This window comes from Prionailurus viverrinus, chromosome B1 (genome assembly GCF_022837055.1).
Source record: "Prionailurus viverrinus isolate Anna chromosome B1, UM_Priviv_1.0, whole genome shotgun sequence".
Taxonomy (NCBI): Eukaryota; Metazoa; Chordata; class Mammalia; order Carnivora; family Felidae; genus Prionailurus; species Prionailurus viverrinus.
The window spans coordinates 68,922,589-68,948,945 of NC_062564.1; the positions used below are offsets into that span (position 1 = coordinate 68,922,589).

Here is a 26,357-nt window from a genome sequence, read left to right on the forward strand (position 1 = left end):
AGGCCATTTTATGGCTAGAGTTACGTCTGTCACAGTATTACCCCAAATTTCGGTGAAATACACACACAAAGCACTTGTGAAGAAACAAATATGCTTATAGAATAGTGTACTAGGTACTCTAGCTTAGGTACTATCTGGTATTTATCTGTCCCAACTGCTCTTGTTGTCAAAAATTTAGTAATACTTTCCCCACCACCACCAGTAAGTAATTTTAACAGTTTTTTTTGTCCATTAAAATTATATTATTAATTTAAATACCCCCCCTTCATTTTGAGAAAGGATAATATGATAAAGGTAGACAAGGAATCTGAAGTTTAAACTTTTCTTCTGAGGCTCCTCAAGTAGTCTTAAGTAATGTTCTTTTACATGGGAAAATCATGATTACAGAAGAGCTTAATTTCAAAGGTCCTGCTAATAAAATCAAACTACAGTGGAACTTCTCTATAACCTTTCCTATTAGTGAAATTAAGTATAAGGCTGGTCTTTTTCTGGATCTGACCCAAAGAGTTTTAACTAGTGCAGTACCATTAGGATCTCATTATGAAGGGGCTGGGCTCTAAGCACAGTATCATAACATGCTTCTAACACAGCTACTGCCCTAAGAACATCCTCTGGTTCTGGGCACCTGGGTGGCTCAGTCAGTTAAGCGTCTGACTCCTGATTTCAGCTCAGGTCATGATCTCATGGTCTGTAAGACTGAACCCTGCATTGGGCTCTGTGCTGACAGCGTGGAGCCTGCTTGGGATTCTTTCTCTTGTTCTCTCTCTGCCCCTCCTCCCCTGCTCATTCTCTCTCTCTCTAAAAATAAATAAATAAACTTAAAAAAAATAATATCCTGTGGTTCTTTGGAAAAGTGAGATACTGCCTTAAGAGTCACTTCATCTAAGAAAACCTCTTGGGTTTAGCTAATAATTTTGTTCATAATAATGAACAAAATTAAACTATACCCATAAACCTAAGTATCAAAATATTCTAAATTCATGGCCTCCTCTCTGTAAATTTATAGAGATTTTAAATTTTCAGTGATTTATCTCTATTTTTGCAGTTTAACATCTTATCTTTCTTAGAGTACACAAAAGATAATTCCTATACCTTAATATAATACCTGCTGCATGCTAAGGTGTAAAAATAGGCAATTCAAAAATACTTAAGATTACTATATAAGCTGCCTAAATTTATGTGTTTTCATTTGGGGAATTGAAAAAATATATATCGATCTAAAACATATGAATTAGTGTGATGGCAGAAAACTTCCAACACGGTGATGTAAAAGTAGCACTGTGAGAACTCACATTCCTCAAACAGGAGGCTCAGACTTGGTGTTAACCATAGAAGAGTGTTTCTCACAAACAGCAGTAGCTGCCTGTGGGATTTCAGCATGACAAATGCATAGCTGACTCATGGGATCAATTATAAAGAAGCAATACTTGTGGCATTAAAAAAAATTATCCTCTGTTTTTATCACCTATTAATGCATGTTAAGAAGTCAGATGAGTCCCACTGACCAAACGTTTTATTACCAAATCAATACCCAAAGCTCTCCCTCCCTTCCTCAAACCTACATGTGAATTCCTTACCACAGATGTCTGTTCCCAATAACCCCTTTCATAATCTCTCATTAAATTCAACTACAAAAACACTGCTCAAAAACTCTTCGAGTATTAGTTAAAGCTGAATTGCCAAGCTCTAATTTCTGACTATAAAAACGGGCGGTCCAATATTTTGCCTTAAATGAATTGTTGGTCTTGTTTAAAAATTAAAAAAAAAAAAAAATCACAACAAAATTGGAAGAACAAGCTGGTCGTAACTTACCCTCCCTCCCTCAAGCAGACTATCACACCCTCTAAAAAACCAGTTTTCCCTGAACAGAAGCAGCAAGAATTCCCATTTTTAAAGCAATTCTCTAGGACGTGCTATCGAAGCACAAGCAGCATTTGCGATACTTACTGAATGTTTCTCCTGCTGGCCCATAACTCCATGGTTAGCTGGGACTGCTAGTGGTTTCATAATGAAGAAACATATGCTGAACTGAATTTACACATCATGTACCAATCTCTCATGGATGGCAAGTCACTCTCTACAGCATTAAATTAAAAAAGAAAAAGGAAAAAAAAAAAAGAGGGAGGAGGAAACGAAGCTGCAGCTTAAAGTGTCACTACTGGTAAAGCTTAAAAAACCCCTCACACTTGTAGACCAGAAAAGGAATCCGAACAACGGTGTTCGTCTCCATTTTTATAACATTGAAACTCTAACCATCTTAGGCTATGACAAGACTGAGGAAACCTTATACAGCTCTCAGTCTTCCAAGAGAACAAGATCATTTCTGAGATTGAAGAACAAGAGGCAAAAGAAGAAAAAAAAAAAAAAAGCTAAAATGGCTGACTGCACACAGACTCTCCTCAAAAAGGCTTAATACAGAATTATATTAGTCAGGGTGCTAGAAGAACCAGTCTCTAGCATTCAGCCAAGCATTGTTAATACTCTTGTTTCATTTGCAACCACACATACGGACCCCTCCAACCAAGAAAAAAAGAAAAAAGAAAAAGAAAGAAAGAAAAAAATCAGGGCAGAGCATGTGAATCGGGACCTCCTCCCTAGCTGCTAATGATGCTGACAGAGTGGTGACCAGTGATCTCTGTCCCACTCCACTAACCAAGTTTGCACAATTAATCTTAGCAGCATGACACTGATGGACATTTAATTTAATGATGTCTGTCCCTCACACTCAACACAAGCATGACTGCTAGCAAAAGAGTCACTAACAGAAACACAGCACATGCACACACACAATCTCGAGAATCATGAGTCTGAATGCAATACACCAATATAATTACATTATTGTGCTTACTTTGGAGGACCATGGCTGCAGGCAGTTGGCATAGCAACGCACAAGGAAAGCCATTTCCTGGGTAGAGAGAAAGCTTCCTTTTCTAAATAAAAAATTCCTCTTAGGAAACAAACGGCATTGCTGCTTCCTGCAGAAAGCAAGACACTGTAGTCTGTCTCTTAACCTGCAAGGCTCACACTCAATGCAGTTCTAGTGATGTAAGTGGATTTCTCTCTCACCCTCCCTCTCTCTACATACACTGAAATATTCAGCTCAAATGGTACACACATTCCTTAAGACTCGCCCCCTCCTCTACTTAACCATTTCACTCATTAAGGTAGCGATGGACAATTCAGATAAAGTAGCAAGCTCTTGCCTGTATTATATCAGCAGCTGTAGGTTAAGCAAGTCTCAGAGGGATGGAATCCATTGATTGCTGACTCCAAATAATATCACTGAAGACAGGGTGGGAAAACGGAGCAAGGACTTACTTGAACAGCTTTGAACTAAAATATGATTTTTCACCAATCTGAAGATAAGAGAATGGATGTGACCTCCTTCCCACCCTGAAATATCACTGTGCTACAGGAAACATTTATCAAAAATATACAAAATGCACATTTCACAAGGTTTGTATAAATTTAGAAGATGTGATTTTCACAAACACCTATACACACATACACGCGCGCACGCACATGGCACATTGCAAATAATATCAAAATAAACACACTCACAATTTAAAAAAAATAAAAGAATTCAAACTTTTAGAGGTAGAGAGTTTAAATTTAATGAGGATATGTTATTCTACCATAAACCTTAATTTCACCTGGGTTAGCAATTTATTTAAAAGACAGCATTATAGTTGACAAAGAATAAGGACATTTTAAATCTGAAGCACTGGTCAATTTCCCATAGTCAATCTGTCCATAAGTGGTAAACCTAACAGAAAACAGAGATGGGAAATCTAGCAACTTCAATTAATTGACTTTGGAATTGTCAGTGCTTACTAACTTGTGTTTCTTGTCTCCTTAACACTGCACCTATACTACTCTCTTTTATTTTTCCCCGTCATTATCTAAAGGCAACCATTCCCTCCACATGACTATTTTGGATCCTTCTTCCCGCCCATCCTCAGTATACCGTCTTCATAGACTTCTTATATTATTCATTACCCTTTCCCCCCGCCCCCACATATATTCAACCTCTCCCCCATAACCAGCCAGTCTCTACACTGGCTTTTAAATATGTTCAGATCTCTCACATCTCTAAAACAACACAAAGAAAGCTTCTTTAGATCCTACATTTCCCCATGGCTGCAGTCTGACATCTTCATAGCCAACACTTCACAACTAAAATCTCTCAAGAGTTAACCTATTTTGGCTTCCATCATTTCTTCATCTCATGTACTTTTTCAATGAAGGACCATCATGGTCCCATTATATAATTTATACATCTACGTGTTCTCCTTAACATCTTTCTCCATGTCCAGTCCATCACAATATTCCATTAATTAAATTCTCTACCCTTTCTCAAATTCAGACTTCTCTTCATTTCTGCCCACTCATTACTTCTGTCTTAAAAATTGCAAAAGTCTCTGAATTAAGGACTGTCTGGATTCAATTTTAATCTCACCCACCCTATCCATTTAGCATACTCCTCCTGAGATCTTTTAAAAACTAAAATCCGGTCACTTCAACCTAATCTATTGAGTCCTTTTTTCAATTAAAACACATCAATGGCTTCCCATTGCTCTCAGCACACACACACTAAAACTCTTATTACAAGATGTCTATGTTTTTAACAGTTATCTATGCAAGATTTCTATGTTTTTAACAGTTATGCCATGCTCATGCCTTCCAGATCACCTGGGCTGCTCTTGTTTCCTGGAATGAGCAAAGGGGCCTTTCTACACATTATTTCCTCTGCCTAGAACATTCCTTCACCCTCCCTTCCCTGATTGATTCTTACTCCACTCCTAAAAAATACTGCTAAAATTCCTTCAAAGTCATCATGATATTGTGCATCATTTCCCTATGTTTATTACCATTCTAATTTTACATTTAATCCTGAAATTATTTAAGTAGTTAGTGTCCACTTCCCCTGCTACACTCTCATCTCTATGATGGCTGGCACCATGTTTGTTTGTCTCACTGTACTCGCAGGACCTAGCATGGTACACATCATAGGCTCTCACTTTTTTTGAATGAATAAACTCTTCAGTGACTAGGAATGGACATTAGCAAGACCATAATGATCTTGTAACTAATTCTTATCAAAATTCCTTCTACCATAAACAAATGAATGATTTATAAAAGTAAATGTCACAGGGGCACCTGCGTGGCTCAGTCAGTTGAGTGTCTGATTCTTGTTTTCAGTTCAGGTCATGATCTTGCGGTTCTTGAGATTGAGCCCATTGTCTAGCTCTGCGCTGACAGTGTGGAACCTGCTTGGGATTCTCTCTCTCCCTCACTGTCTGTCTCTCTGTTGCTGGTGCGCGCGCGCGCGCTCTCTCTCTCTCTCTCTCTCTCTCTCTCTCTTAAAATAAGTAAATAAACATACATTAAAAAGTGGATAAATAAAAATAAATGGCACTGATCTTTGACAAAGGAGCAAGAGTAATAGAATACAGAAAAGACAGTCTCTTCAACAAAGGGTGCTGGGACAATTTGACTTCCACATGCAATAAATAAATCTACACAAAGATTTTATACCCTTTACAAAAATTAATTCAAAATTATCACGGACTTAAATGCAAAAGGCAAAATTATAAAACTCCTACAAAATAACAGGAGAAAATCTAGATAACCTTGGGTATGGTGACATCTTTTTAGATGTAACACCAAAACACAATCCATGAAAGAAATAATTGCTAAGCTGGAATTCATTAAAATGAAGAAACTCTGCTCCATAAAAGACAACGTTAGAAGACAAGGTACGGATAGAGAGTAAATATTTGCTAAAGATGCATCTGATAAAGAACCCTTATTCAACATATACAAAGAACTCTTAAAACTCAAGAATGAGACAAAACTTGATGAGTGGGCCGACGACCCATTAATAGCCACCTCATCAAAGAAGATACACAAATGGAAAATTGAGCACATGAAAAGACGTCCACAGCTTCTGTCATCAGGGAAATGCCAATTAAAACAGTGAGATACCACCACCTGCTTCTCAAAATTGTCAGAATTCACAACATGGACGACAAACACCGGATGCTGGTGAGGATGTGCAGCAATGGAAACTTCACTTGTTGGTAATAGGAAAGCACAATTGTACAGCCACTTTGGAAGATGGTGTGATGGTTTCTTACAAAACTAAACATACTCATGTGATCCAGCAATCACACTCCTTGATATTTACTTATCCCTACACAAAAACCCACACAGATGTTTAAAGCAGCTTTATTCATAATTGGCAAAAACTTGGAAGCAACCAAGATCAATTTCAGTAGGTAAGTGGATAAATAAATGGTAGTACTTCAAGACAATGGAGTATTACTAGGCACTAAGAAGAAATGAGCTATCCAACCATGTAAAAACATAGAGGACACTTAAATGCATATTACTAAGTGAAGGAAGCCCATCTGAAAAGGCCAAATACTGTATGATTCCAACTATGTGGCATTCTGGAAAAGGTAAAACTATGGAGGCAATAAAAAGATCGGTGGTTGCCAGGGGTAATGAATAGGTAGAGCACAGTTGATTAGTAGAACAAAGAAAAGTATTCTATAAGATATTATGATGATGGATATATGTCATTATACATTTGTCCAAACCAAATGACTACACAACACCAAGAGTGAACCCTAAAGTAAACTATGGACTTCAGGTAAATGTGATGTGTCAATGGAGGGTCATCCTGGGTTAAAAAAAAAAAAGTACCATTCTGGTGAGTAATGTTAATAATGACAGAGGCCAAGTATATATGGGAGCATGAAATATATGAGAAATCTTTGTACCTTTCTCACAATTTTGTTGTAAATCTAAAGCTGCTATAAAAAAAAATAAAGTCTTAAAAAAAAAAAGTACATGGTATCAAAAGGTGGAAACAATCCAGGTCAAGTGTCCATGTATAAATGAATGTATAAACAAAATGTAGCATATACATACAATGGGATATCACTCGGTCTTCAAAAGAAATAAAATTCTGTTATTATAAGCTGCAAGAATAAACCTAGAAGACACCATGCTAAGAGAAATAATCCAGTCACAAAAACACAAATACTGTAGGATTCCACTTATATGAAGTTCCTAGACTAGTAGTTAAATTCATGGAAAGGAGAATGGTGGTTGCCAGGTGCTGGGGAAGGGGGTTAATAAGCAGTTATTGTTTAATGAGCATGGAGTTTCAGCTTGGGAGAATGAAAAAACCGGGGAGATGGGTGGTGGCAATGGTTACATGACATTGTAAATATGACTAATGCCACTGAACTATATATAAAAATGACTAAAATGATCAATTTAAATGTTATGTATATTTTACCACCACCCCCCCCCCACACACACACACAGTTAATGGCAGCCCAAGAACTAACCACCTATCTAGCCCATGTCCCACATGTCCATGTGACAAAAACTCACCTCCAAATTTAAGTCAAATTACTCCTGTGCTGGTAATGTCTGACCTTATGTGTGAAGGTTCGCCATTGCTTGCCTCTCTCTGGAGAAATGTGCCACTTCTCTCAAGCAGGAAACTAAATGGGAGAACCTGATAGGTGATATCAGAAAATCACACATCCTCAGGCACTGTTGCTTTTCTGTGCTGAGACTTGGTGTGATTTCTCTCACAATCTGGCTCCATGCCTACAACCTACATATCCTAAAACTCATGACTGGAACGCTGAAATTTTACTATTCCTACTACTTTGTACATTGAAACACAATTATGCCAGGTTATAATATGCCAAACACTGCTTAAGAAATAAGATATAAACTGAAGATTTAAGAGAATCCCATATTTTATACAAACAAGAATAAACCACACTTACCTTGAAGTAGCCTGAATTTGAGTTTTATTTGCTCTATTCTTTAACCATCTAGATTTAGCAAAGAGCATTAAATAGATCCAGCTAGAAAAAGGACCATGTAACAACTTTCTGTCCTGGGCCAAAGGCATCTAATGACTTCTAAATTATCGGAAACAATGATCCCAAAGACAGAGATTATATACATAGTTCAGGAAACTGCTTAATGTAAGGCCTGTCCATGCTAAATTTAATACCATAGTATTCATTCCTATTTTTTACATTTAAAGTGTTTGCTTTGTAATTACTTAGAAACTGAGAGAAATGACCTGTTCTTCTCAGTAACTATTCGTTGCATTTAGGATTACTATGTTTATTTATTTATAGTATCTATACTGTTTATCCACAGATCTTAATGTACTTTACAAATACTCTAATTGAGCTTGTTCAAAACTTAAGGAAAGCATTACAATAACTTATTCATCTTTCATAGAAAAATAGAGTATATAAAATTATAGATTTGGTGGTTTGGAAAAATACAAAATAGAACTTCAGGATTCTAATACCACTTACTTCATTTATCTACTATATATTGATTTCTTCCCTATTTCCCTCACCTGAGAGGAAAAACTATAGAGGCTTAGAGAGAATCTGTGGGAACGGGTAGAGGATTCACTCTGTGATAGCTAGAAACAAGAAATCTTACAAATTTGATATCTAGTATCTTAACATTCACCAAAGAAATGACATTTTAAAATATTGTTTTCCCTATGGATATACAAACCAATAAAGCACTACGACAAAGTAAAATAAAGTTATTGTAGGAGGTATGGTCAGAGGTTTTTCTTCTCCTAAACCCAATATGTGCCCCCCATTAGTACTCTGATTTCAAAGGAAAAGTTGATTATCTGACAGACTTTTTAAAACATTTATTCATTTTTTGAGAGAGAGACAGAGTGTGAGGGGCAGAGGGGCAGAGAGAGGGAGACACAGAATCAGAAGCAGGCTCCAGGCTCTGAGCTGTCAGCACAGAGCCCAACATGGGGCTCAAACCCACGGACCCCAAGATCATGGCCTGAGCCAAAGCCGGGACCTTAACCGACTGAGCCACCCAGGCACCCCTCTGACAGATTTTTTATACCATAACTCAGTCCTACATTTCACATAATCGCTTCAATACCTGCGTTTACCTTAGACAAGACTTCCACATGCATCCTCCCCAAAGCTTTAATAGACAATTTTATTTTTTCTACTTTGACCAAATAAAAATGATACTTCCAGTTCATTATTAAAAGTAATTTAAGGGGCACCTGGGTGGCTCAATCGGTTGAGTGTCCCACTCTTGGTTTTGGCTCAGGTCACGATCTCATGGTTTGTGAGCTCAAGCCCTGTGTCAAGCTCTGCGCTGACAGCATAGAATCTAGTTGGGATTTTCTCTCCCTCTCTCTTTCTGCCCCTCCGCTGCTCACTTGCTTGCTCTCTCTCTCTCAAATAAACATTTAAAAAAATTAATAAAAAATAAATATAATTTAATTATGAAATAAATTAGAGATACCAACACAATGCCTGACACATAATAACTGTTGAATAAATATGAGTTGAATTTAAATGTAGGCTTTACAAATACTGGGAACCTGTTACTTCAGTTAGCATTTAGTATCAGAAAAACATTATTGAGAGTCCAAAAATTTCACCCAGATATATCACAAAGATATGTTCCAAAGACATCTTTAGACTCTTTCTTTTTTCTTCTCAAGTGTTTTTTTTTTTTAAGTTTTTATTTTAATCACCTGGTGCACATCATGCCAAATGCACTCCTTAATCGTCATCACCTATTTCACCCATGCACCCTCACCCACCTTCTCTCTGGTAACCATCAGTTTGTTCTCTATAGTTAAGACTCTGTTTCTTGGTTAGTCTCTCTCCCCCTCCCTCCCTTTCTCCCTTTCTCCCTCTCTCTCTCTCTCTCTCTCTCTCTCTCTCTCTCTCTCTCTCTCTTTCCTTCCTTTTGCTCATTTGTTTTGTTTCTTAAACTCCATATATGAGTGAAATCATATGGTATTTGTCTCTGAGTGACTTGTTTTACTTAGCATTGTACTCTCTAATTCCATCCATGTCATTGCAAATGGAAAGATTTTATTCTTTTTTATGGCTGAATAACATTCCATTGTGTATATATACTACTTTTTATTTCTCTATTCACCAATCAATGGACACAGGATGCTTCTATATCTTGGCTAATTGTAAATAATGCTGCTATAAACACAGGGATGCATGTGTCCTTCTAAATTGGTGTTTTGGGGGCGCCTGGGTGGCGCAGTCGGTTAAGCGTCCGACTTCAGCCAGGTCACGATCTCGCGGTCCGTGAGTTCGAGCCCCGCGTCAGGCTCTGGGCTGATGGCTCAGAGCCTGGAGCCTGTTTCCGATTCTGTGTCTCCCTCTCTCTCTGCCCCTCCCCCGTTCATGCTCTGTCTCTCTCTGTCCCCAAAATAAATAAACGTTGAAAAAAAAAATTTTTTTTTAATAAATAAATAAATAAATTGGTGTTTTGTATTCTCTGGGAAAATATCCAGCCATGCAATTGCTAGATCATAGAGTTCTTTTTTAACTTTTTGCGAAGCCTCCATACTGTTTTACAGAGAGGTTGTTATCAGTTTGTATTCCCACCAACAGTGCATGAGGGTTCCCCTTTCTCCACATTTTCATCAGTACCTGTTGTTTCTTTTGTTGTTGACTTTAGTCATTCTGACTGGTATGAGCTGACATCTCACTGTAATTTTGATTTGCATTTCCCTGATGATAAGTGATGATGAGCATTTTTTCATTTGTTTCTTGGCCATATATATGTCTTCTTTGGAAAAATGTTCGTGTCTTTTGCCCATTTTTTAGTTGGATTATTTGTTTTTTGGGTGTTGAGTTTTATACATTCTTTAAATATTTTGGATAATAACCCTTTATCAAATATGTCATTTACAAATATCTTCTCCCTTGCCTTTTCATTTTGTTGTGTCCTTCGCTGTGTAGAAGCTTTTAATCTTGATGAGGTCCCAATAGTTTATTTTTGCTTTTTGTTTCCCTTGCCTCAGAGGACCTATTTAGAAAAAGTTGCTATGGCCAATGGTAGAGAAATCACTGCCTGCGCTCTCTTCTAAGATTTTCATGGTTTCAGGTCTCACATTTAGGTCTTTAATCTGTTTTGAATTCATTTTTATGTATGATGTAGGTGTACGAAAATGGTCCAGTTTCTTTCTTTTGCATGTTGCTGTCCAGTTTTTCCAACACCATTTGTTGAAGACACTGTCTTTTTCCCATTGGATATCCTTTACTGCTCTGTCGAAAACTAATTGAACATGTAATTGTGGGTTTATTTCTGTGTTTTCTATTCTGTTCCATTCATCTATGTGTTTATTTTTGTGCCAGGACCACACTGTTTTGAGAACTACAGTTGTGATATAACTTCAGGTTCAAGATTGTGATGCCACCAGCTTTGCTTTTCTTTTTCAAGACTGCTTTGGCTATTTGGGGTCTTCTGTGGTTCCATACAAATTTTAGGATTTTTGTTCTAGTTCTGTGAAAAATGCTGTTGATACTTTGAGAGGAAATGCACTGAATGTGTAGGCTGCTTTGGGTAGTAGAGATGTCTTAACAGTATTTGTTCTTCCAATCCATGAGCATGGAATGTCTTTCCATTTCTTTGTGTCATCTTGAATTTCTTTCATCAGTGTTTTAGTTTTCAGAGTACAATCTTTTTCAGAGTATAGTCTTTCACCTCTTTGGTTAGGTTTATTCCTAGATATCCTATTATTTTGGGTGCAATTTTAAATGGGGTTGTTTTCTTAATTTCTCTTTCTGCTGCTTCATTATTGGTGTATAGAAATACAATAGATTTCTGTAGATTGATTTTTTAAATGCAACTTTATTGAATTCATTTATCAGTTCTACCAGTTTTTTGGGTGGAGGCTTTCAGGTTATTTATATAGGATTTTTCTTTCTTTAACAAAAAAAGTTCCAGACTACAAACTGTTTATGTTACCTTTGTTTCATAATTGGAAAAAGTAACATAATAACTTATGCATAATAAACAGGCTCAATATTTACATGGTACATGTTAGAAAAGAAAGATTAAAAGATGACATAATAGGACACATGTAGAAAAACAAAATAAAGAAACCTGTAAGTCAATGAGAAATTTCAACATCAAGAAGGGGGCTTTTCGGGGACCTGGGTGGCTCAGCCGGTTAAGCATCTGATTCTTGATTTTGGCTCAGGTCATGATCCCAAGATTGTGAGATCAAGCTCCATTTTGGGCTCTGTGCTGACAGCTGGAGCTTGCTTGGGATTTCTCTCTCTCTCTCTCTCAAAATAAATAAACATTAAAAGAAGAAGGAGGAGGAGGAGGAGGAGGGGAAGGGGGAGGAGGAGAAGAAGAATGGGCTTTTTAGGGGTGCCTGGGTGGCTGAGTCAGTTAAGCATCTGACTTTTGATTTTGGCTCAGGTCATGGTCTTGGGGTTCATGAGATTGAGCCCCACATCAGGTTCTACATTGATGGCACAGAGCCTGCTTGGAATTCTGTCTCTCCCCTTCTCTCCCACTCACACATGTTCTTTCTCAAAATAAATAAATAAACATTAAAAAAAAAAGAATGGTGCTTTTTTAAAATGCACTTATTTGAAAAATGATCTATTTTTTTTTTCATTTTTAAATTTATTTTAGAGAGAGAGAGAGAGCGTGAGCAGGGGATAGGGGTAGAGAGAGAGAGAGAGAGAGAGAGAGAAAGAGAGACAGAATTCCAAGTAGGCTCCATGCCCAGCTTGGAGCCCAACACAGGCTCAATCCCATAACTGTGGGATCATGACCTGAGCTGAAATCAAGAGTTGTCCACTCAACCAACAGGGGCTCCCCCAAAATAATCTGACTTTAATAGCTGATTTAACAAAGCTTATTTCATTTCCTAGAATCTATTTTAAGAAATACCAGACTTCATCTTGAAATGCTCAGTTGTGGAGCTGAAGTCCTTACACACTGGTACTCAGTATGGGCTCGCTACTATAGTATTTCACAAAGCAACACTACAAACTAAATAGCAATTATTACCATGATTACAAATTTGGCATGTAAGATATTCCCTTATGATTAATATATTTACACAAGCACGATGAGTTGTTAATTTTCCCTCCATTTTTACTTAATAAAAGGAGTACTACTGAACACAAACTAGAATATAAGTTAGCTGCAGGCAGGGACCATACATTTCGTTTAACATTGTCAATGACAAATGATGCTTTATCTCTGGTACTTAACACACAGTAATTACTCAAAAAGAGAAATGAATGCATAAGTGATTCCACTGAAACTTTTTCAAAACTACCCTGTGAAGTATTATTATACCAGCTTTAAGATTACAAAACAGACACAGGATAATTGTATAACCATAAAAGACGTCCAATTTGTTTCCTGACAAAAGTAGGTGTTTTAGATAATGTGACAGGTGAAAAGAGTAGGCTAACACAAGAAAAGTTAAATTTAACAGGGATACATATAAATACCTACACGTGTGCTATGAAAATGTCACTTGCACAAGTACAACATGAGGGATATCAGGCTGGAGAAACACTTCATAGGAGTGGGGGGAGGTGGGAAGGATATCTCTAAAATGGAGCTGGCTAAAGGTTCCATATGAGCCAATGCACAATGCCTTAAAACTCTGATAATCTCAGGTGATATTATCTGGCATACAATGTCCAGAGCAAGGAAGACAGAAAGTTCCACTGTAATCTGCACTGTAAGGTATGTAGGACCTTATGTAGGTGGTAGCAATCAGTTCTAGACATCATAATTTAGGAGACATAATAATAAACTGTGTACTGAAAGAGCAGAAAACCTACTAAGGTGTTTAGGAAAGCTACAAGAAGTTAGGATTGGTTAACACAGAAAAGAGGGTTAATGGAGTAGGATCTCTTTAACTATCTGAAGTACAGTGACATGAAAGTGGAATATGAATATTCATTTGTGTTGCTTTAGAAGTAATCTAGAACCATGAACTAAAATTACAGAGAAGCAGATTTAGGCTAAACTTAAGGAAAAGTTTCTTCATTATTAGCCCTTCCTATAATAAATAATAACTGCTATGATTTACTAAACCCTTGCTTTGTACTAGGCAGTAGGATATAATTTTGACACATTATGTAAGGACTATCTTGCAAATACAAGGGCTAACTGTAATTAAAATTTGGGGGGGCACCTGGGTGACTCAGTTGATTAAGCGTCCAACTTCAGCTCGGGTCATGATCTCACTGTTCCCAAGTTCGAGCCCCACATCAGGCTGTGTGCTGACAGCTCAGAGCCTGGAGCCTGTTTCAGATTCATTCATTCATTCATTCATTCATTCATTCATTCTCTCTCTCTCTCTCTCTCTCTCTCTCTCTCTCTAACCCTGGAGCCTGTTTCAGATTCATTCATTCATTCTCTCTCTCTCTCTCTCTCTCTCTCTCTGTCTCTCTCTCTCTCAGACTCTCTCTCTCTCCCCGCCCCCTCCCCCTGCTCATGCTCTCTCTCCCAAAAATAAAATAAATGCTAAAAAATTAAAAAAAAAACTTATAGCAAAGGCTAAATTCAGTGATTCTATAGTGAAAAATAAATTGTTAAGGGTTTTGATTGGGAGATCCTTAAAATCCTTCCAAGGTCCTACGGTTATCTTATCTAACATGGCCATTATCAAACATTGGCTTGGTAGCAAAATGGGGATAAAAGGGGTGATATGATAATAGAACAACAGAAAAAGAGAGAGCCATTGAATGGAAATAAATCTATCTCATAAGAAGATTTCCTGGCAGTGACTATTCCTTTATTCTGAAATTTCTATCTTCCTTATTTTGGCAGTCAGAGGGGAAATATTAAAATGCCCTTACTTTTTAACAATTACAGTGCTAATTAGACAATAGATTAGAGGTTTTCTTAACATCCTTAGTTCATAAATTAAAAGTTGCCAAATTTAGAAGAAGGTTAAAGATAATTTTCTTAATGTTAGCAATAATTTGATTAAAAATTGCATATAACTAGATAATCAGTTTTATAGATGTTTTTTAAATCCCTTGAAATTACTTAATATATGTTTTTTAATATTCTTAAATATTCTTACCAAAACACTTCCAATATTCTCTGGTGCAGAAGCAAATAATTTGAGACTTTATTTTTTTCATCTCTAAAAACCATGAGTACTTTCAGACAACTGTAAGTTGTTTGATCCATTAAAGTCATACTGGGTGCCTGGATGGCTCAGTCAGTTAAACATCCAACTCTTGATCTCAGCTTAGGCCTCAATCTCAGGATTGTGAGTTCAAGCCCCACAATGGGCTCCATGCTAGGCATGGAGCCTACTTAAAAAAAAAAAAGTCGTATTTACAAAAAAATCTCTCAGCAAGATTTGGCTTTTGTTACTCATAACATTAGTGAACCTAACTTTTAAAATACACTAATTAATTACATAGTCATCTTTGTTATGAAATGGTACTACTTAACAGTTAAAACCCATTTCTGTATTGGAATGAAATTAGGAAAGTTAAAGATAGGTAAAAAATGCTGTGCTTTCTTGATATGACATGGTTTGAAAATGAAAAACTTATTTGCAACAAAAATACTGATGAATCAGCCAAAGCCTACCATCTCTGCCAATATAATTTAGTAATTATTTTTCACACTAGACATTCTATGCTGTAGCCATGTCTTTTAAGGGTATTTCAATCAGGCATCTAAAATGGTTAAATTATTTGATACATATCTCTTTCAGATCAAATTTAAAACTCAAGTAACATAAAAGCAATATATGTTAAATTCATTTTTTAAAATAAATAAGTTTTTATATCAGGAATGGAAAAGTCCCATGTCTAGGTTTGACTCTGAGTACCATGAACATTGAACATGTAAGTTAACCTCTTTGCCCTTAGCATGCTTATCTCCTTCCAGTGGAGATACCATCACCTAAGTGTTTAGGACTACAAGGTTTATTGACAAAATATATGAGATATATTACCGAGCCAACTGGTATACAGCATAAGGATCCAATAAGGGCAAAATTTTATTCCTTCCAAGATATTCTAAAAAGTCAGTTGCACTCAAGGTTTGGGCAATTCAACAGTTAATGCTGTATAATATATAGTGTATAATATATAATATTGCATAGATGGCTTGGATTAACATCCTTCTAAAGATATCCTTGTGTAGAACTGTTAATGTAGGTAGATCTACAGTTCTGCTCCTACAAGTATTCAGCAATGTCAATTCTGTGAGTTTGATCCAAAGACACCAACATACAACCAAGATGCTGCTGAGCACCACACAGTGTGCCGCAGGAGTAATACGGCATACGAGATACAAGATACAATCTGTTTTAAAGACTTTATTTTCTCTTCAGAAATTTAATTTGTTTACGTTTATTTAGTTATTTGGGGGATGAGGAGCAGAGAGAGAGTGGGAGAGAGAGAATCTCAAGAAGGATCCACACTCAGCGCAGAGCCTGACACAGAGATCCATCTCAAGACCGCGAGATCACGACCTGAACTGAAATCAAGAGTCAGACGCTCAACCGAAGGAGCCACCTATGCGCCCAGGAATTTAATTTTTAACAAACATACTATCATTTTCAAAATCTAGTGTCTTGAAATAAATACCAAAATGTATAAGTTTTCATAATGGTTGAATAATCTTTATTCTAAAAGAAAATGACTATGCTTATAAACGAAAGCATTAATCAATGTACTTCACTATCAGGAATAGAATTGTGACTGCCCTTCTGTTGTTATTAAATATATTCCAGACAGGAAATACTTCAAGGTAAATCTGCCTGGAAGATAATTAAATATAGAAGATTGTCTCAATATAGAAAATATTTTAGATGCCACAGAAATTTTTTAAGTGTTCTCTTGAAAAAGAAGTCAGCCTATGCTATATGACCACATGAACTCTAGATGACAATATTTAATCCTCCTCATAAATAAATGAATAACAAAGCCCAAACCACATATCTAATTGTTCCCTCTTCTTAAAAGCTCTAAAAACACAGACTATTTTACCTATTCATATTTTAGTTACAATTTGAAATTTTCATTTACTACCATGCTGATATTTTAAAAGAATAATACTAGAACACTTAATTATATACATCAGACTATTACAATTGTTGGAACTGGCAACATGGATCATATCCATTGGAGACTATGTCTCCTGGTTGTGCCATAAAGTAGCAGTTCATAGTATTAACACATAATCATAAATCTATAATTAAATACTAAACAGATAAGGCATTCACTCATTCATTCTACGCTGGACCCGCAACACTAAGTGGGTTAAGACAGGAAACAAGAAATGAGGGATGAACTTTAGAAATCATCCTGGACAGTTCAACAGTGTGGTAGACCTAAGGAAAATGTATTGTTCATTATATGAAATGCTCACTAAAAGACTGTCTTAGAACAAATGTTTAACAAAACCTATTTTTCTTGATGGCTTCTATTTTATAAGAAATAAGTGGGGAAGAAAATAAAACAACTATTTTCAAAAAATTTTTAATTTTTTTAATGTTAAATTTTTGAGAGAGACAGCACGCAAGTGGGAGAAGGGCAGAGAGAGAGGGGGAGACACAGAATCCGAAGCTGGCTTCAGACTCTGAGCTGTCAGCACAGAACCCAACGCGGGGCTCGAACCCATGGACCTCAAGATCATGACCTGGGCTGAAGTTGGACGCTCAGTCTATTGAGCCACCCAGGCACCTCAAGACAATGATTTAAAAGGAGACATTTCTCTATGTAAGAAAGGATACCTGAGTCTATAGTAACCACTAACCCTACAGAATATTCATGTGGCCATTTCAGCTTTCATCAAGAGAAACCGGCCCACCATTTTAAATTTGTGGAGCAAAGAGGGGCATTTTTCCGTCCCTTTCCAAAGGCAGCTCTACCCTTTCAGATAATTTGTTTTAGCAGTTGATTGTTGAATTACATTGAACCTCTGAGCACAATCAGTAGTAAATCACACTTTGTGATGACAAAGGAAACTAGCCACTAATGTCTTAACATAAGCAAAACAAGTGGATGGAAAAGACTGAAAGCAGCATCTTTATTTGGACACAAAACAAAACAAAATGAGCCCGTTAAAAAAAGAGAGAGAAAGACAGTAGGGATTCAAAGTAGAGGGTAACAAAAAGAAAAGAATTCAAATCTAGGAAAACAGTAGAAAGAGCTGGAATTTTGAGAAGAAAAACACTTTAAATACATTACTAGGTTATTTGTTTATTTCGTACAATCAAACTGAAATAATTTGCAATAAATTGGATTAGATTATCCTGAACATTAACTATTAATCACCCACAGGATGTTGTTAAAAACTACATCCCATGTAGTTTTTAAAACTACATAGTTTTTAAAACTGTAGTTTTACTGTAGTTTACTGTAGTTTTTAAAAACCCATGGTGATCTTTTATTTTTTTGAGGGTATGGGGGAGGAAACCTAAAACTAGTCTTACTGGTTGACCTAAGATCAAAACTCCATTTTTAAATGTTATCTAACAGATATTTCACAGTTATAATGACTATATTTTCATTACCATACAAAACGACATAAAAATTTTAAATATTTTGTAATTCCACATAATGGCTTATAATTATCTTAATAGGGAACGGGTGTTAGTAGCTTTTTTCTTGGGGGGGGGGGCGGATTTGGGTGGGTGGTTAGATAAAATTCCTAAAGGGAAAAAAGCTCTAAATGAGAAATGCTAAATAAATTAAGTAAAAATGTCTATTTTTAAAATCACTATCAAAATGGATTGTTAGTAACCATCCAATACAATTAATATATTTAAAACACAATTATTTAATGTAAAATATTTTAAAATTCTTCTGATTCTACCCAAAATTAGCTTGCGATCTTACCATTTTCTTTCAGTATCTATAAGAGAACTGAGCAGCAAGAAGGAAAAGGAAGTAGTGATGAAAATCATACAGGAAAGAAACAAGGTTAGGGTCAGCTTCAAAGGTGTGGGACCTATGCAGTCACAAAGGACTCTGTTCAGAAGGACCCCTGGACTTGGGAAAACTTTTTATTTTGAAGAATAAGCAATGGACAAACTACAGTTATTTAGAATTGCGTATGTGGCAGATATTTTCTTGAAAATGAACAAACTGAGCTTGTCACTTCAAGGAAAACAGCTGATAGTACTGTGTTTGCCAATGACAAAATTTTAGCTTTCAAGTAAAAATTAAACTTTTGAAAAATTTACATCTAACACCATAAGCTTGACAGCTTCCCCATCAGTAAGGCTTCTTAAATGAGACTGGTAGTGATATTAACAAATGCGATTTTTTTTTGATACTGTGTAACATGCCAAAATTTGGATGACAGCCTAATTTAGTGACCAATGCATAATGTTACAAAATCATACATAAGTAAAAAGATCTATGGGTAAGTAAGACCAATGGGTTTAAATAAAAGAGAATCAGTTCACCAACACAGTTTTATATTCTTTATTGCAACTAAATTTTTAAGAAACTACCATGTGTCAAATTTTGGTGAACTGTATCAATTAGATTATTTGAAAAAGCTGTTAAAATACCCCTGCCTTTTCCAACTACCTGTGTGAGACCAGATTTTCTTCATATACTTTAAGTACTTGAACCAGAAGAGCATATCAACAGAAGTAGATATGAGAATCCAGCTATCTCATATCAGGCAAAATATTAAACATAGCTGGAAAAGTATAAAACAACACTACTCTTCTTATAAATGTTTTGTCTTGTAAAATATGTTTTTCACTAAAAAAAAACTTATATAATGTATAATACATTTATTATTTTAAAATTAATAAATACTTCTACATTTCTCAGTTTCAACTTCTAATATGACAAAAAATGACATGAATAACTCATGTAAACAAAAGCTTGCTGCAGCTCTCAAAAAGTTTTAAGAGTGTAAAAGAGTCCTGAGATACAAAACTTTGACAACTACAGCTCTAAAAGATGAATTAGAAAATAATCAGCACTTTTGCTCTTTTAAAGATTCCACAGTTACCAACCATCCATAGATTCTTTTAAGACAAAACCCCGTGTTTACATGAAATACCACTTCAGCTGAACCTTCTAAGACCTTAATCCACTTGAAGAATGGTTAGCTGCTCATAATCTTCCAGTCTAATTAAAGTTAGGAAAATGTCCGTACCAAGGAGACAAAAAGACTGAAGCTCTCAAGTGCTCATCAATAATGCTCACTGTCGAGGGCATCAATATTATTGAGATTATCAGTGATGCCGAAGTATTCTCTACATCCTAATTAGTTGGAGATATGCTTATTTTACAAATTAACAAATAGCAAAACGATCTTGTTTTTCTAAAAACTTTCCTGAGTATTCCAAAATTTCTAATGATTCAGTTTGTTAAAGGTTCAGTTTAAAAATTATATAAAGAAATGGATAGAAAGTAGAAGTATGATAATAATTAGTGAAAGGAAAATGTTACAACTTAAGAGTTTTTAAAAATTTTCTTTCATGTTTATTTATTTTTGAGAGAGAGCGAGAGAGACAGAGTGTGAGCAAGGGAGGGGCAGAGAGGAGGGGAGACACAGAATCCAAAGCACGCTCCAGGCTCTGAGCTGTCAGCACAGAGCCCGATGTGGGACTCGAACTCGTGAACCGTAAGATCATGACCTGAGCCAAAGTCGGCTGCTCAACCAACTGAGCCACCCAGACGCCCCTTATTTTGAGATTTTAACTTTATTTTCAAACATTTGCAAATGCCGTCTGGATTGTACCAAAACCACAAGCGACCAATTATCATTATTATCCTCAATCTAAGTAAAAATCAAGACAATTTGAGTATTTTCTTTTTCATCCTCAAAACTGTCTCTTCTGAATTAGCCTGCCAATCAGTTATCCCAAGAAGTAATTCATATTTCAGACTGCCTCACTCGACTGTCACATCATTTCTTCACTACGCTAGCAATTCCAAATTCCGTATTACATACAACTACCACCTATGTTTCACTTGAAAGAGAGAAAGGAAGACCAGAAAAAATAAAGGATTGCTTGATCCCATACTAAGTCCATAAGAAATTGCTCTAATACAAACAATTACTCAATAAAGCTTTTTCCCCCGAATAGATCGTATAATTATTTTTTTCCAAAGTTTCTTAGTTATTTTTCAGCTTGTGTGTAATTTAAACCACAAAGGATACTAAGTACAATGTGAACTGGGTATGTTCAAGTCAGTCAAAAGTTTACTATTGATATTCTTAACACTACTGAACTATACATTTAAAAATGGATCCTGAGAAACTTAACAGAAGACCATGGGGGAGGGGAAGGAAAAAAAACAAACAGGGAGGGAGGGAGCCAAACCATAAAAGATTCTTAAAAACTAAGAACAATCTGAGGGTTGATGGGTGGGGGGAGGGGAAAGTGGTTGATGGGCACTGAGGAGGGCACCTGTTGGGATGAGCACTGGGTGTTGTATGGAAACCAATTTGACAATAAATTTCATATTAAAAAAAAAAAGAATATCAAAAAAATGGTTACGATAATACATGTAATGTTATGTTTTTTACTTAAAAAAAGAAAAAACATTGAATTATGCACTTTAAACAGGTAAAATGTATGGTGTATGAATTATATAACTCAGTAAAGCTGTTATTTTTTAAAAGTGTAAGTTTGCTCCTAATCAATTTTTTTTCTTTTTTTTAGCAAAGGGAAAAATGGTTTACTATTGAGATCTGGATCATTACTAAATTTTTGAGAGAATAGGGGGAGATTTTACATACACAAATATGTATAACATAGTAGGCATTTTAACTATTTTAATATAATTAAATATTTCCTTTCACAAGGGACTTAAACCTTACATCTATACACTGAATACAAACCTCTTCCAGAGGTCAACAATATCTTCTGGCCAATAGAAAGGCATTTCAAGTTAATAATGTTTTAACACTGGATTCAAAATCAAAAGAGAACATTTCTAGTCACCTGATATTTCAAACAGTGAAACAGACAACTTACTGATAACTTAATTGTAAAAAGATCAATTCAGCACAGGTAGGAAATAGGTCTGAATATCAAAGTAGATTTCTCCAAAGAAAAGAGACATTTTTCAAATCAGCATGTAGCACTACAAAATCTCATGGAAAAAAAAAAAAGCACATAAGAAATGAAACAGTCTAAGATGAACAGGATCTTTGCAGTTGAGACTAAAAGCTAAATTTTAGCCAAGTATATTTAAAACATATACAAGTACAGCTAGCCACCAGTGTTCACAATTAGAGGCAGGACAAAGTAGCAATGATCTGACAAATAAATTGCTTGAAATATTGCATGATTTGCTGCACAACACCCTTATTACTTTCAATTTCCAAGTGCAACCAAAAGATGGGTCCAATTATGACATCAACACAAGCTTTCTTTCAAAATGGAATGAAAGAACAGTAAATCCCAGTGGACACGGGAGTTCTGCAGCAGAGATGATGTAATATATAAAAATAGACATCCTCTAACAGAAGCTGAAACTTGGGTAAACAGCACACTGCACACTATTCTCAACTGCCTTGCATGAATTTGCAATGCATGCTGTTAATAGCACAAGAGAAATCATTTCTTGTTTTAAACTATTTCCTGATTTACATTTCCAATTCTATACACACTCTATAGTATAATTTCCCAATCTGTATAAATTAAATGAACATAAATACCTGATTGTAACTGCAAGAAAGGGAAACAGTCCCCCCAAAGCAAGGAAACTGAGACCACTGCAGCAGTTTTAACACACTGCATTTTGCTAGAAATTGCAGCACATATGGCACAGAATTGTTACGTCCACCTATTGTTCAAAGACCTTTCCACAGGGAGCTTTCTGCAGGATTTTAAAATGCAACATGATCTAGGTGAAGAGGAATCAGTAAGCCTGCTGATAATAGGTTCAAAAAGCAAAGAATATTTTTGACACTTTAAAACTCTGATGCAAATATAAATCATCATACATGCATACAATAACTAAGATCTAGCAATCTGTAGAGGTTTGTGTGTGTGTGCGCGCGCGCACACGCGCGCGCGCACACACACACACACACACACACACACACACACATCACTACTGTCTAACACTCTTCCCTACCCCTCTCTTTTCCATTCTTTACCAATTCAGCTTTCACATTTCTGTTGGGCTTTCCTGGATTAAAGAATATTTTCTTTTGAGCCAAGATATTAAGGCTGTTCAAAAAACCATGCCTGATTCTTCAAGGTGCCCTGTCTATGTACCTCCACAATACTAAGAATTCTCTGTATTTTAGTTGCCCATTTATTTGTCTATATTACCTATGAAACTAAAAAGAAGCAAAATATGTCTGTCCTGTAGACCTATGTAGTCCTAGAGACTGGCACAAAACTGAAACAAGGTGGGCACACAACAAATATTCATTAAATAAAAACATGTAAATGAAAATACTGAGCTTTCCTCTCTATGATACAAGAAAGAAAATATACACATTTTCTGAAACTCCATCCTATTATAATGCACAGAAAGGCACTGATGATATTATTGAAGACAAAGGCTTTAGCAAAGAAATGCCTAATGAATTTAAAAAATGAAAATGTTGAAATAATTAAGAAATTTCCCCCATATTTGAATATTTTGTATATAAGCGTAGATTTTTTAGATGTCATATGAATAAATTATAGTCAGGTATAATATGATGTGAACTGATTGTTATAAGTTAAAATCCTAAGACCTTAATATTCTAGGAAATTTAGTAAATCTACAAGTCACTGATATATTAGTGAAGATATATTCTCTTACTATTAAGTAGGAAATGTTGGATTAAACTAAGACGACCTCAGTAAAAAATTAAATAAATAAGTGAAAAAGCAAAATCATTAACATGAGTGAAAATACTATTTCTAATGCAAGAACAATAGCCCATGTCAAAAACACTATTGTCACATAAATGTGCACAATCAGACAAACACCGTAATTTTTCATTTGTTTCAATATCTAACCATTTTTGAAACTAACCAAACTTACCAAGAAGTCCTTAATTGAAAATGATACTAACTTAAATCTATCTCTTAAAAAAAACCTACTTCAGAGATATAGAAGATGTAACCTAGGAATGATTACATAACCATTATAAGAAATAGAAATTGTCTTATATTGTTATAAAGAATAACTTTATAAAAAAAATGGGACTCATTTCCATAAGCCTCATGCATGAATCAATCTTATTACAACTGGTGCCATTTTATAGATATTATATTTACACTGTAACAAAAAAATTATTCCCATTATGTTGTAATGTTACATGGTATTAAACTTATATTAACTTAATAATTTTATGCAGTATTTTTTATTACCTCTATACATCTGTACCAAGAATCTTAAACTAAGCCTAATCTACTGAAAAATTTAATACATAATTACTAAACAGTGCTCTGAAGTGTATATTCATATTGTAGACAAGGACTACTAATAAAATGTGTGGGGAGGTATCTTTTTATATGATCAACAGGTTTCCATTGTTTCAAAAATCTTGCATTGATTGAAACTTTATGAATATGTTTTATGTTATCCTCCCATTTCAAATTTGTAGAAAACAGACCCATTCTTTTTGGGGTAAGTAGGAGTGGGAGTGGAAAGTCAATCAGAACTGCAAAGCACAGAGAGCATCTTAGTTCTTTCAGCCGTCCGAGGCTGAAATGTCTGTTGCTAGACGTAACCCCCATGGTGTAGAGGACAAGTTTTCTTCAATCTTCAGTCTACTCTCTCTGTACAATTTTTAATCTTTCTAAACTAAGAAGGCGGCATAGGTCTCTTTTCATTAAGATAAAAGAAACAGAGGGCAGAACAGGTATGTACCAGTCTCCCCAACACGCCAGTCAGGTAGGTTAAGTCCTCCCCTTAAATATCTTCTCGAATAAATAAATCACAAACTCTTAGAATCAATTACCTGTAAATGTAGACAGGCAGGGCCTGTAATTATGGGTAAAATAAACAAAGCTTTTTTCCTCTACTGTGTTCTGAACCGAAAGACAAAACAAACTTGACCAAAGTCTCTGAAGAGGCTGACCCTAAATCTTCTAGCCTCTGCCAAGAACCTTATCTACACCCTGCCTATTATTTTATCCATTCTAAGACTGAAAATTCATACCACATCCTATTTTCTGGCAATCTTAAATACAGACTCAACCTCAACTCATCGAAATGTAAGAAAATTCTAATGAAAGCCATCTCCAATATTCCCTTCTCACTGAATTTTAAAATGCTTATTCTCATATTAAAAAAGAGAAAGATTAATTATTTACTGATGCATCTTTTGAAATATTAAAGTTCTAGATTTTAAAGTACACTTTTGCCAGACAAAAGCTCAAAACGCTGGCGCAATTTAAAAAATTTATATAATTAGATCAAAATTTTATTAAATTTAAAAACAATGAAAATGTTTAAGATTTACCACATCATTTAAAATTTAGCAGTGCTTCTAAAGTACCATACAGCAGTCATGACACCTGTGGCATTTTAATATGTATTCTCTTGCACAGAACATAAAGTTACTGCCTCATTTTAATTTGAAAACCTATACAAATATTTCATGCTTTCAAGCAAGGTTACTGTAATAGCCAAAGATATTATATTGACAGTAGACTTCTTCTAATGTGAATTAAATTATTCATGATCTTTTTCCTGTGCAGTAAGAAAACACAATTGTAAAATTTTACTAGTTCTTTAACCAATTAGTGTCCAGAGGTAAATCAGTTTTTCTTCCTTGACTCCAAATTCTCTGATAACCCCCAATCTGACCCACAATTTCAAAACAGTAACACTAAGAATCATAAATTAGTCATGTGCCGGCGTGAAAGAAATGAGCAAAGATATTAATATAGGCCTCTTGATTAAAATATAGAATGAAATAAAGCATGAAATCTGGTTAAATATAAAGTGCAAATAAGAAAACACAAGCCATTTTAAATTCTCATTTCCTTTTTGACTAAGCCTTTATTCTGTCTGACTAAAATTTTACCAGTGGTCTTCCACAACACTCTTACATTGGGATTCCTGAAATTTAAAGTTTCCACCTACATCACTTAAAATATAAAGATAAGTTGCTAATGGAGTTCCCATACCTGTCTTTCTCTCTTCATTTCTTTCCTTGCAAATCATGTTAGTTAAGAACACTGTTTCCACTCGTTCTTAAAAGTAATTAGGTGGCACTTAAGTGGACCTACGATGGACAGTTCATCCCTACATCTGCACAAATAAAGCGGCCTGTACCATCACCTAAACCAGTGACATTTTCGTTTTAAGAGATTTTACTAAATCGGGGCAAAATACAAAAGAACAAGACCAAGCCAAACACATCAATGTTATAAACTCATTAGTTACAATGCAAACTCACAAATAAACTTGGGTTAGTATTAGGAGACCACACACAAATTACAATACCTGAGATTTAGTGCATTCCTTTGAGCCAAAATGAAATGAGTGCCATAAAGGAGGAAAGGAAAAGATGAACATTATCAGACATGCTATAGTACATCTGCC

General features: G+C 35.4%; 1 protein-coding gene across 9 annotated transcripts in view; it reads right to left on the bottom strand.

Annotated features, from left to right (window-relative positions):
* Positions 1 to 26,357, bottom strand: part of RAPGEF2 (Rap guanine nucleotide exchange factor 2) — a 249,602-nt gene that overhangs the window by 89,072 nt on the left and 134,173 nt on the right. For 7 of the 9 annotated variants that reach the window (XM_047855792.1, XM_047855794.1, XM_047855795.1 and 4 more), the window contains one exon: positions 26,259 to 26,276. The exons of the other annotated variants lie outside the window; for them this stretch is intronic. In XM_047855792.1, coding sequence (XP_047711748.1) covers positions 26,259 to 26,276 — 18 coding nt within the window. The remainder of the gene's footprint in view (positions 1 to 26,258; positions 26,277 to 26,357) is intronic. 9 annotated transcript variants of the gene reach the window in all.